The sequence below is a fragment of the Ostrinia furnacalis genome, unplaced genomic scaffold (genome assembly GCF_004193835.3).
Source record: "Ostrinia furnacalis isolate ACB-3 unplaced genomic scaffold, ASM419383v2 OfSCF2274, whole genome shotgun sequence".
Taxonomy (NCBI): domain Eukaryota; kingdom Metazoa; phylum Arthropoda; class Insecta; order Lepidoptera; family Crambidae; genus Ostrinia; species Ostrinia furnacalis.
Genome location: NW_021132513.1, coordinates 114,168 through 128,260, shown reverse-complemented (window position 1 = coordinate 128,260; position 14,093 = coordinate 114,168). Strand labels below are relative to the sequence as shown.

At 36.5% G+C, this 14,093-nt stretch overlaps 1 protein-coding gene across 1 annotated transcript in view; it reads right to left on the bottom strand.

Annotated features, from left to right (window-relative positions):
• Nucleotides 1-14,093, bottom strand: part of LOC114354919 (disintegrin and metalloproteinase domain-containing protein mind-meld) — a 445,529-nt gene that overhangs the window by 392,151 nt on the left and 39,285 nt on the right. The window contains exon 3 of the mRNA XM_028307519.1: nucleotides 1,075-1,125. Within this exon, the coding sequence (XP_028163320.1) occupies nucleotides 1,075-1,125 (51 nt within the window). The remainder of the gene's footprint in view (nucleotides 1-1,074; nucleotides 1,126-14,093) is intronic.

Genomic DNA, 14,093 nt, shown 5'->3' with positions numbered 1-14,093 from the left:
ATCATAACCAATGTGGAATGAGTTATCTTAATTTTATTCAAAATGGAATATTAAAATCCCCTTTTACACAATTATTTTGTCACACCCTTCTAAAATCCAAAATGGCTCAATCATCGAAAAACCATTTGCAAATCAAATGACCGTTTAAAAATGCGTTATTTTGTGGAAATTTATATTTTTCATACATTTGAACACGTACAATACCCGAGGCTTTAATTATAGCGCTGTCAGAGTAACAGGAATACATTATTTTGTAACGCAAAATGTACGAAAATGCTTCGCTAAAGTTATAGTTTAGGGGACATGGTCCTAGTGCTTTATGATTCAGGCAAAAGTTACAAAGTATACAGTCATAAGTACGCTTGGAAAAAAGGGGTTTCACGGTACTTAAGCAAATAGGAGCATCTTTAGAAGACATCATTATGGTTAAAATTTACAATTTGTGAATGTTCAAATGTGCATTTTTTTTTACAAAGATAGAGCTATGTATTTACGAATACTTTTACTAAGTTTTTCTTTTTGAAAATCGAAACCCGTTATGATCAATCAACAAAGTCAGTTATTTTGGTTTTTCGCGATCAGAAGTGCACACTAAATTAAACTTCTCAGGTTGCTTAAAGTTTGCTAAAGGTATAATCCAACCTCAATCAGCATTGTTTGCGGTTTACTTTAATTAATGTTGTTGCGCGTAGCAACCTATTAAGTATAATGTTGCGAATAAGATGTCTGGCTCTAGCACTCTGCTAAACTGTCGTTCAGGGGAATCGCGGTTTAAGACGTGGTTGAACGGTGGTTAGTTTTGGCGTAATCGTTTGTTCAAGGATGAATTAAGATTTAGGCTCACTTGATTGACGTTTTGCTAAATTATATTAAAGCTAGACATGTTTCAATTGTCTTTGCATCCTAGAAATTTATTAGTTAATATATTAGTTTCAATCTTTTAATGATGTTTTAAATTTAAAAAAAAGTTTGAATCAGAATTTGTTCATACAAGTGGCTCTTAATTTAGATCGTTTAGGTATCGAAAACGTTATTTTCTGTGAAATAATTTACAATATTTCTAATATTACTTACCCTTGCTCGTGACCTCGTGCCCTGCTGGTAGTCCGATCCGTAACCTCGACCCTGGAACAAATATTTAGAATCAATATATAGCAGAGTTCATTTGGGCATTATTACACTTTTGAGGGTAAATTTTCTAGGAGAAAATGTCTAGTCATACGACTGCATGACTATGTCGATTCGTTTAAATTGTATTTTTTGTTGTTCCTATTTTTTCATCAGTATTATAAGTATTCTACTTAATAATAGAGCAGATTTGTAGTGGATGGTATTGTTTTATCTTCTCTTACACTTCTTTCTTTAGAGAGAGCCAGACTTTCTTTGAGACTTGTTCTAAAACGTCCAATATTTGTAAATGTATGGATTTAAGTCCTACTAAGTTCTAAAATTTCTGAAAGTACCTACCTAATTCTTAAGTTTCCTTGAATCGAATTAAGCATCTCACTCCAATTATCGAAGGTTCTAGTTACTTGTAGACTTAACCTTACGAGCCCTGGTGGGTAGCGTGTGTGCTCGCATAACTAAATTTTGAAGTTTCTTAGTAGGACTTACTTTCTAACCACCTTCTTCATGACGTGTTAATCGTGAACTAACCGAGTTAGTTGTTTGTTTGTTCCAACGTGAAGGATACGCATCTGTAAGCCTTCTGCATAAGGTCCAAAGTCGGTATTTTCAGCAGTTAGTGGCAGTGACACTCTAATTTCGTCTCGGTTATTTCAATTAGGGATTAGAACGTGTTAAGGCTTGTGAGCCGTTGGAAAGTTGTTGTTTATACGGGTGACGATAGTTTAAATACAGTCGACGGCAGATAAAGCTAAAATGTCTTATTCAGTTGTAAAAGGTACTATTTTGCCAAAAAATACTGCGGCACTTTTTTGTATTAGAAGATACGAGCATATCAACAAGTGTGAACCATACTGTTTCAAAAGGGCACATTTTTCAATGCACATACAACATATCTGAATTTCATAGTGATGTACTGTTATCACGTCGTATGCCGTGATAAATAAAAAAGTGAAAGAGGATAAAACTGTGTCTGAGACGGCAACATTGAAGCCAATCTTGCTCTAAAATGGAATTGCACACAAGAAGCTTATTTACGCGTATTTAGTTTAGTAGTACTTCGAAATAAGTACACAGGCGGGCTGATTGTACTAAAGTTTCGCTCAACCCGATAGCTTGTCAATTTGTCGATTTCAACTAGTGCCAACGGAAATTATAACCTCCAGCAAAATTCGTCTCCAATTACCCCCACCGCACTGCCCGCGTCAAAATGGCCGGCGTCAGCCAAAACGGGCTGGCTGACCGAAACTACCCTCAAATGGAATGTCAGTTAAATATTTAACCGTTTCAAGTTAAATTGAGCGACATCAACAAGTCGTGTTATGGGTGCGTTAAACCCAAGTTTACTCTAATATAATTTGCTGCAAACCCCTAACTTTTCCTTGAGACAATGCTAAGTTTGCGGCTGGTCTGTACACCACATTGTAGACTTTATTCCCTCGTGATAAGGTTAGCATTTTTTATGACACCTTGGTTTAGAGACTGCGGAAAAAGTTGCCTCTATTGCATTTACAATTTATAGTGCAGCAGCTGCTGCTTAGCTTCTTTTTTATCAAAATTTAAGCTTAAAAAACAGCCTTTTTCCTGCTTCTCGTCTCTTAGGATTAAAAAGAACATATTTTATGTCTATCTCACACTGTATTTAGTGTATAAATTGAAAGTATTATTCTAAACAATTTATTAGATTTACCCTAGAATCAATTAAAAGATATAGATTCTGAGATGTCTTTTCTATACTTATAAAATCTGGAAAACTTCAAAGTTGAATTGTACGTATTTACTAAACCTCTGAAAGGTAACTTTACAACTCTCCTCTCTTGAATTAAAAATACAACTTCCACGGGCACGAAAGAGCAGTAGCAATAGTTACATTTCTTAAACATAAAACAACCTTTTGCCCTCACTTTCTTAGCCGTTTCATTTACTTTGGTTATTTATTCTTAATTTTTACTTTAAGAGCATGCCTATATTATAACATTTTTCTTAAAAACTAGAACATCGAAAAATAAATCCGCTGCAAAAACAGTCACACTTCGCTGCTACTTCAATTGAAATTGCTTAACAAGAAGTGGTCTTTTGCATGAGCTGAAAAAACGATTGTAAATCCGTCGAAGGAGTCCCGTGGGACGCAATTTATTCCTCCCTGGAGTGCGTTCGTGGTGCAAGTTATGAGTTTCTTAAGGATTTTGGTCTTATTTTTAGGGTTTGAGAGCGACAGTGAAACTTGACTCAGAGTTGAGTCACGTTTTGAGTTGTCGACAAATTTTATTAGTTTACAGAAGGGTAACTTGGGTATTCCCGTGCATAAACTATTGTTATTTTATTATTTAGTTGACTAACACAATATTTTATTATAGTTTGGAATACTGCCACTTTTGAAGAAGAAAAGATCCTTCTTGAACTCTAGTTATATTTTAAAACGTAAACAAAACAAGAGAGACGCCTTTGACCTTGCTTTAGCCTAAGAATTACAGTTCTACTTGTAATAGTTACAAATTATTTTCATAAGCCATAAGTATCATTTAACTCTCATAGTCATATTTCGAAGAACAAACGAAGATGAAGGCGATATTATACAGGGTGTTTCTTGTAAGGTGTCAAGCCGAAGGCAGGTGATAGGTGAGGACTAGACCTATCGATTTCACCCCCATGTATGTTCTACGATTTTACATAGTTAAGAAGTTATCGTCAATTTTGTGATTTTTTAAAATTGTATGACCCAGTAGGCTTTAAATTTTTTTATCTTTTTTTTGGGTCGACTTTTCTCAGATTTCTTTTTTTTGACAGATTCCCTATTAATTGCAGATTTTTGAAAAAAATAAATAACTTCCTATCTTTGATGCAAGATACAAAATTTTTGCTAGAAACATAAAAAATATGCTATTTAGCGGAACATTCTAAAATTTTCAACTTAAAAGTTAAAAAAAAAAGAAATTCCATAGGTCCAAAATAATTTAAAAAACTGCGCAGTTTTCTGAACTTTCATAATAACACAAAAAAACATGTACTTAATAGGCCATTATTTTCTGTAATCGCTCCACTAATGTGGTAAGTCGGAGATTCCGTTACATGTTTTTTGACTTTCTTAGGACTAACTAATGATTGCAATTCTCTAAGTTTACGTTACGTAGAACACATTTAAAGACAATAACTGAACAGAACATTTTTTTATCCACAACGAGGAATCTCTTGCCCTTCATCTGACCTGATGAAAACTGATGGATGATCAGCGAGCTTCACTCGGAATCCTAAACCACAGAGGAATTGGCTGTCCTAAATAGGTGGCCTTACCACTAGACCACAGTGGTGGTTGTTACTTTACGATTAAATTCGATATAACTAACTACCTACATATTAGAGTGTGAGAGAAAGGGAAAGAGTTTGTGTGTGTGTGTGTGTGTGTGTGTGTGTGTGTGTGTGTGTGAGAGAGAGAGAGAGAGAGAGAGAGAGAGAGAGAGAGAGAGAGCAAAAATGGGTATAATGATTTAATTTAAAGTAAATGTTCATAATGTCCGCCGTTGACCTGAATGCACATTCGACAACAACGCAAAAAAAATCTTCGTAAAACCTTCTTCTTCATTTTAATTTGGTTTTGTGCTTCAGTCAGCTTTGTCCGCAGTTCATCAATATTTTCATATTCCCTATTGTATACCAGATGAAGGGCAAGAGCTTCCTCGTTGTGGATAAAACAATGTTCTGTTCAGTTATTGTCTCTAAATGTGTTCTACATAACGTAAACTTAAGGGATTGCAAACATTACTTAGTCCTAAGAAAGTCAAAAACATGTAACGGAATCTCCGACTTACCACTTTAGTGGAGCGATTACAGAAAATAATGGCCTATTAAGTACATGTTTTTTTGTGTTATTATGAAAGTTCAGAAAACTGCGCAGTTTTTAAAATTATTTTGGACCTATGGAATTTTTTTTTTTTTTTAAACTTTTAAGTTGAAAATTTTAGAATGTTCCGCTAAAAGCATATTTTTTATGTTTCTAGCAAAAATTTTGTATCTTGCATCAAAGATAGGAAGTTTATTATTTTTTTCAAAAATCTGCAATTAATGGGGAATCTGTCAAAAAAAAGAAATCTGAGAAAAGTCGACCCAAAAAAAAGATAAAAAAATTTAAAGCCTACTAGGTCATACAATTTGAAAAAATCACAAAATTAACTATGACTTCTAAACTATGAAAAATCGTAAAACATACATGGGGGTGAAATCGATAGGTCTAGTCCTCACCTATCACCTGCCTTCGGCTTGACACCTTACAAGAAACACCCTGTATAGATTAGAAATTCAAGGAACCTCCAATACTTTTCCAGCTCGAGTCTTCATGGTACTTAAACTCCCAAATAACAACTAAACCGCCCCAGTTTCCCAACTTGGGCTGTACTGAAAAATTGACGCATTAGCGATCCAGACTTTATGTAAACAAAATTAGTCTTCGGTAAACGAATCCGGGCCAGAGCTTGTTTATCCGGGCTCCGTAATTACGTCAGGGAAGTGCGATTTGCCCCGGCAAAACCCGGTAAATAATATAGCTGACCCGGATAATTTGCGAAGACACCGTTTGAGAGAAACGCCTAGAAAAGGCTGCCTAGATTGTTGATAGGACTACGTGAAAACCTTGGGGTAGGTTGATACAATAGTCCCGGCTATTTTCGCCGCCACCCACTGATATACTGTATGTAGGTCCCACTCTATAAAAACTTAGCCTAGCACTCGTAAAAAGAGATGATCTCATTATCTTCGTTAGAAGAAGGAACACAGCTTTACATTAATGGCAAAATAGCCTCTGAAACCGTTAGGTGTACTCGCTAGCGAGTGCGTCAAAAAATCGTAGCCAGATGGGCGCTGTACAATTTGTCATGCATTTCATGTAATTTTTTTTACGCAATCGCTAGCGAGCACACCTAACGTAAACTCACTGATGTGATTAAAAAGTTTTTCTCTTAGGCAGTTAAATTTTTCAACTGATTCAAAATTTAGTTTGAGATGCGACTTAACACTTGAAAATTGGAATAACTATAAAATGTAGGTATAAACGCACTTTACCAATATTCAATCGGACAAAAACGACCCAATTCGATAGTTTTACAAAGAGAAAACCTTTTTCGCGGAAATTAATTTAAAAATACTTATTCGTATACGAACTACGTCCTTGAGATTCGGGGGAGGCTCGTCAATTCGGCACTATGCCCTTTTCATACTCTCCGTGAGTACCCACCGTAGCGTTTGAGCGTTTCCTTTTACATCAAAAGGAAAGCGTTTTTCATAAAATATCCTTTGTGAATGCTTTGTTTCGACATTTTGTGCGTAAGCGATTTGTCGAGAGCACACGCTCTTATTCGTAGTTCTTTTGGTTGTCATACGTTTTGATTAATTTTTTTTGGGAAACGCAGTTTTTGCGTTTTTGTGTTACAGATTTTCGGCTTGACGGTTTACGGTTCTTAGGCTGAGTTGCACCACTAACTTTAAGAGCAGCATAATGATAACCGGTGGTTTTTGTACGTACAAATTTTTGACGTTTGTTAAAGTTAAAGTAAGATGGCGAACCCAGCCTTACAGTTTTACATCAAGGTTATTGGTAAATGACTATAAAAAGTCATGAAATGCAATCTTCATAATTCAGATACATATCCCTATTACTCGTTATTTGTTATTATTGAAGTTACTTGCGGCGTAGGTAGGTGCCAAACATATTTTTTTGTCTTTGAAATCGATAGAATGTAACTTATTGATAAGCTTAAAAATACAAATTTCTCTTGGGTATTCTTACTCTTAGGCAGGGAAGCGAATATTTTTCAGTTTGCAAACTATAACACCATTACAGCTACAACTCCCCTTCCAAATCCAATGAAACGTCCACAAACTCTTTCATCCCGTTACCTGACCTTGTCCAAACAGGCTTCGAAGGTCGAACTCCAAAATCCAGTTATTTGATTATCTACATATAAATTAGTTTAGTATGTCACACGTTCTCACGGGCCGTTGGTTTGTTATTCCTGGAATAGTTTGCTCGTGAAATTACAAAGGTTTTTCGTATTTATTTGGCTGAAAATAACAGATAAATTGAATTATGACCTGGTGACATGTACATTGGGATTGGACAAACTTATTTTAAAGCCTTTGACCTAAATACATAGGCCTAAAATAGCGAATTGAGATAATTACTGAGGCTGAGTATGATTATTTAAGTAACATTTCAAATGTGAAGGTGAGTCTAAAGAGATTTAATATGAAATTCGTCTATTTCTCATGTTAGGGATGGGAAAAGTTAGTGTTTTCGTTCACGTGACGAGCAATTAATAACTTTCAGTGATCACCAAAATAGGCCGAGTTGTCACGTCCAATTCGAAAACCAATGTCACATTATCTATCAAGAATTCAATAAGTAATCCAATCGATCTCAACTCTAAGGTAGAACCAAATACGCAGACAGTTTAATCAATAAGTAACCGGCCCAGATATTGTCTTCGCGCTTAATCTTCAACTTTAGATTACTTGTACCAAATTCGTTATAAGAAAACTTTGAAGGTGAAATCTTAGGGATCTCACAGACGAGCGACATTATATCGGTGACTGCTTGCTTGCGATAGTGGTACGACTTGCGACTGTGTAGACAGTCTCCGACTTCCGCTGTCATGACATGTTGACACTGACTATACGTATGACAGTTTAACTTTCCCCCGGGACAAACTTGACCTTCACTGGTTGGGTTTTATTGATAGTCAAGCTGTAGATCCTGGCTTCACATGAGTTCCAGCGGTGGGAAAGAGAGGTGGGAAAAGTCCCGTATACGTTAATGACTGCCCATCTTCAAGAGTCGCGATGCATCGGCGACTATCGGCGACCATTGGCAGTATTCGTGATGATTCGGCAACGGTCGTCTGATTTGAAAATCTGTCGTCGGCGATTATCGGTGACTGTCGCCGACTTAAGGCGATTAGAGTCCTCAATGACCTTGGGCGTTTTAAGATATGGTACTGGTAAAGGTCGCGGGAAGAGCCTGGATGCGGGCAGCGCAGGACCGTTCATTGTGGAAAACCTTGGGGGAGGCCTTTGTCCAGCAGTGGACGTCATTTGGCTGAAACGAACGAACGAACTAAGATATGATGCGATGAAATTCCGCGTGACGACACAAATCGCCACATTTTTAAGCATGCCTTGACGTCATGTGCCTCATCTTCTGAACTTTGGTGCGCTTCATCTCTAAATTTTCATAAGTGTAAAAAAGTGAAAAATACATTTAGAGTTTTTTTTTGGTAAGTTCACCGACGGTCTTATTCAAACTCTTGCTACTTTCTTGCTTTATCCACGAAACATCCCTATTCTTCGAAATTATTACGATCTACAAACGGAAAATCTCTGCTACTACGCCGCAGTAAATTCCCCATCATAAATAAAAAGATTTTTTTTAAAACAAGCTCTTGTATGCTAATAATTTTGGTTTCATGACATGCTCCTAAAATTCATCACCTTATAAGAGGATTTCAGTTTTTATCTGCGAAACTTTTTAATAATATAGGTACGTTTCATGGTTTGGTAATTTAGGGAAGTTTATTTGCACTTAACATGAAAAATATGGTATCAATGTACTGAGTACCTATGCACCTTCAGTGGCAACAACAAGGTCTACTGGGTACCTATAGTCTACTAAAGGCATGAAATAGATTAATTTCACTAAAAATTAAAACCAACTCCAAAACGAATCACCAAAAGGTAGGACACCGACACCGACTCCGAAAATGGCTAATTTTGTAATCAGTATCCAAATTTTTAATAAGCTCTATAGAACAATTCAATACCACTTTATCTTAATTTTTTTTAATGTGACAGGAGGCAAACGAGCAAACGGATCACCTGTTGGTAAATGATTACCGTCACCCATAGACACCCGCAGACCCAGGGGCGTTACAGGTGTTATTTTTAATTGTGGTATTTTCGCGAAGAAACATATTTAAAATCTAATTCTAATAAGTATGAAAAATATAAATTGTTTTCTTCACGTAAATCGATTAAGTTACAGATTCTGACTAGCTCCTAATTTGGATACTGATTGCAAAGGCCTAGTAAATAAATAACGTAATAATTTTTCTACTTGTATTTATCTAGTGCAGTTGTTTTGGAGTCAATTATAGTTTTTTTACACTAATAGATTCTATTCAGGTAGAAAATAGCGTCTGAGCGCGTCATAATTCAATTGTATCGTCTGACTGCACGTACTCTATGAACAATTCTGACATAAAATCTATTGTCGAACAAAAGCTGGGTTGCACCATCTTACTTCAACTTTGACAAGCGTCAAAAGTCTGTCTAACTCCATACAAAAAACACCGGTTATCGCCAAAGCTACGGTCAAAGTTAGGTCACGTCAGGTAGTGCAACTTAGCCAAAGAAAAAATTCATTTTGATCGCTAATGTCAGTTTGTAGCGAGTGACACAACCTCCCCGTCTGAAGGCCAGCGGCCGACTGCCGCCCGCACCCCGCGAAGGCCCCCTCAACAGCAAAACGTTCGGAATTTATCAAAAGTAAAATTTATGAATGAAAGTAATGTTCGATTGAAAAACGCAACGTGTCATTTAAAGATTAAAGAATTCCCAATCTATTCGTGCAAAAATCTTTTAAATTAACATAGCCGTTTTGGAGGAGTAGGGAATTTAAGTAAAAAATCGATGTCCCGTATTTATTTTTTTAATCCAAAACAAAGACACGTAGCGAAAATTCAAACGTCACAAATGTAGTCCTTGAACTGTTGTATAACATACATTTTTTTCAACTATTTCTGTCCAGCAGTAAAAGAGGAGTAGGCTTTACAAAATGCCCATTTAGCACGGATTGAGGACACTAATCGCCTTAAGATTACTTTATTTAACCTGGAAAACCCAATTTAAATTAAATTATTTTCAGTTGAACTGTGAATAACTGACAATAGGTTCCTATTCCTATACAAAGATTAATTGAGGAACCCTGTTTTATGACGGACTATCAGTGGAGGTACGTGACCTACAAGGGCTTATTCCCACGTAGAAATCCTGTATTTGCAGGATCCCGTTTAATAAGTATGTAGTATAGAGGTGTTTTAAAATAATATTCCCAGGGACATCCCGTTTGCAGAGTACCGCAAAAAACCGATCCGTTCGAATTTGGAATGTGAATTTCAAACAAACATTTGTTTTCACTTGACAGTCCAGTGTGCTTACCATGAGTTTACGTTAGGTGTGCTCGCTAGCGACTGCGTAAAAAAATGACATTTAATTGTATGACATATTGTGCAGCGCCCCTAGTGGCTACTTTCAAGAAACAAAATCTTCATAGAGATTTTTGACGTACTCGCTAGCGAGCACACCAAAAACTCATGGTAGGTACACAGTTTTGCGGGATTCTGCATGACTGGATTGCTAGAAAGGGCCCTAATCAGAGGCCTGACAGCTAGTTTGACATTTAATGACCGTTGTTTAAACCCATACGATAAAAGATTTCAGAGCTAAAAACGAAACCCGGAAAACCCTTGCCTGTCTAAAAAACTAACTTTTCATTCCTCATAAGCTATCCGCTGGGAATTGTATAAATGTCACGTTGCGACTTACGTAAGGTCACGTTTCTGAACAATACCTCGCACAGTTCAATCGGGTAAAGAAAATATTTGGGAGTCATTTTTCAACCCTCCAATGCTTGGGTTGGGAGGGTACAGGTCTATTCGACCCGGGTGATATAATGATGTTGGATTGGAGTGTTATGAAGTGAAGTGGAGAATTTCATTAATGTAACTCATAATATTAATTTAATCTACTTGTGAATACTGAACACTGACAAAACCCTAAACTAATGGATTTAGAAGTCTAAGGTCAAAATATTACTCGAATAATTATAATAGCAGTTTTTTTTTTTCAAAATTTCTTCCTTAAAATTCTGGAAGTACGGATTGAAAATGTTTTCAAAAATTCATCAATTTCTTTCTCGTTGGTAGCTGACTTAAAAAAGAGTTTTAAAGATAAGTAATGATGTAACTCAACATACGAAAATAAATAATTTCAAGACTACTACATACATACTTACATTTGCAATAATGATAACACATAAACTACATTATAATATTTCATTACCAGCACACATATACAATTTTCTCATAACGCAACATTAAATAAACACAAGTTAAATAAGTACAGCCAACGGCACATCAAGGTAACCACAGTGACATCTAAGCACTCGTAATAGGTGTCATTTTTCAACAAAAATAAGTCTGATAAGTCGTCACTATTTTCGCGCTGCGCTTGGTGCGGAAGAAATGTGCGCGGCGGTCATGGCCACTCGTGCGCAGGTCACGTGACCGCTGCAATCTGCTGTATTTTGCTAATTGGTTACGATGATACTGTGATTGTGTTCGTATTTATTATTTCTTAATAATAGTAAATCTATATTTATTTATTTATACTTTTTGCACACAGTAGGTACAGTGGCGGACTTAATGCCAGGTGGCTTATGGTAACTGTATACATAAACGCAAAATAGGTATCACTCACTGATTAATCACGAAATTTTAGAAACTAAGACACCTACAAACTTGAAACTTGGCAGGTTCCTTATTGGATGTAGACATTCGCTAAGAACGGATTTTACGAAACTCCACCCCTAAGGGGGTAAAGTGGGGTTCACGCGTACGAAGTGAAGAATACTTAGTTAGGTCATATAGCTTATACTCGTAGGCTCATCTATAAAATTGGCGGATTTTTTTCTTATTCCTGGTTTCAAAAGTACAATGCTGGACAAAGGCTTCCTCACCAAGACTTCGGATCCAACTATCCTTGAATCGGCCGTCCGAAACCGATACTGTTTTACGTGGTCGCCACAATAATAATTTTAACATTAAAAGATGACCTGCTTAAATGTCAACTACGTAAATAAAGATTACATAACTTGAGTCTTGTTTTCAACCAGCTAAGAAGACTGCAAAACCGAAAACATATTTTTAAAATACTTGACTGTACATGTTTGTTACAAAACTGCATCTACAGTGTCAAGCTTAATATGCCACCTGCACTACTTTAGTACTGCGTATTTTCAATACAAAGAATAAAAAAATACAATGTACTTTAGAATGCAAGTGGTTGCATCTATTTAGCGTCTCACGGTAGGTACACGTGGAAGTAAATTATATTTTTAAGCTATATTTTAAAGTATGTGTTTTCGTGCGCAAATACTTAATGGAGGTCATTTGTATGACGTATTTTTGTAAAAAAGAAACTCTCTTACAAGTCTCACCATAATCATTAAGAAGAAAATAGACTTCATTTTTTTATTGGTAACTAAATATGTAGGACTTTTTCAGGGCAGATATTAGCTTGCCCTACCATGCGATAAATGGTGGTGCTAGCGAGAGATGATGGCCGTTGGGGCAGAAAACAACGGGCTGGAAGACGTAGGCCACACACTAGGTGGACCGACGATCTGGCGAAGGTCGCGGGAAGAACTTGGATGCGGGCAGCGCATTATGGAAATTCTTGGAGAGGCCTTTGTCCAGCAGTGGACGTCATTTGGCTGAAACGAAAGAACGAACAATTTAAAATCTTGGGGAAATTAGTCGTTTTGTACCAACGTGTGTTAAATTATTCTTACATTCGTACAGCACAGTACATCAGGCTTTATATTAAGTTAAAAATAAAACCTACAACTAGGTACATAATGACGTGCGCTGGTCTATACATAATATTTTTAAGCATAGCTTACATAACGATAAACATTTTCACGTGTCTTAACAAATTCACATTAAGGAAACCAACTAACAATGTATTCTTAGAGTAGGTATCAAAATGCCTCACGCGACGTTCACGTTTCCAATGTGTATGTTTCCTAATTTGTTAATTGCGAACTAATAGGAACGTTTTGGTGACTTATTTTTTAATCATGATTGAGCTATTTTTGTAGCCAGTATTTTGGGTGTTTTATTGAAAGAGTGATTTAAAAAAGTTATTTAATTTACATTTTCACGTGTCTTAACAAATTCACATTAAGGAAACCAACTAACAATGTATTCTTAGAGTAGGTATCAAAATGCCTCACGCGACGGTCACGTTTCCAATGTAATTAGTTAATTTGTTAATTGCGAACTAATAGGAACGTTTTGGTGACTTATTTTTTAATTATGATTTAGCTATTTTTGTACTAAGGAGGTTGTGTGAACACAATACAAATAAACGACTTCCCTGCTTGTCGAATCAAATATGATACATGCGACATAAAGGATGTAGACTAAAAATATGAAACAAAAAACTTTTTGTATATTTTGTGTACAAAACGTACTAACTCTTTAGCTAACTATTTAGAATGTGGCAATAAATAACTTTTTTAATGTCACATCATGTGAATGGCTAAATTACCAGATATAGATGACCCACGCTGAACTGTCCCGCCAAACTCAATGACAGGGGGGCGCTACCATCGTTCAACTATATGGTTTCCAAACATGGCAAAAATCGGAACCAGCGATCTGGTATTGACGGTGGCGCCCCGCTGTCAATGTCATCGACAGGACAGTCCAGTATTTTGGAACTATAAATATTGTAAACGTCAAACCCATAGAAATATCCTACATGCGGAAAATCCACGTCCGAATGTTTTAACAAAAGGAAATGACAAAAACAATGTAGGCTCACGTGTCATACAAAGCACGAGTTGATTATGCGCATACCATCGGCTGAAACTGAAAGGGTACGACCACACGGCTCAGGTGGTTCGTGGTTCGACGAGGTAGATTTTTCATTTTATTTATGAGTTCGTTCGTTTCAGCCGAAAGACGTCCACTGCTGGACAAAGGCCTCCCCCAAGGATTTCCACGAAGACCGATCCTGCGCGCTCGCATCCAGGCACCTCCCGCGCCCTTTACCAGATCGTCGGTCCACCTAGTGGGAGGCATGCATTTATGAGTATGTCATTAATTAATACATACTTACCGCTTATTCAAAAATTTTGA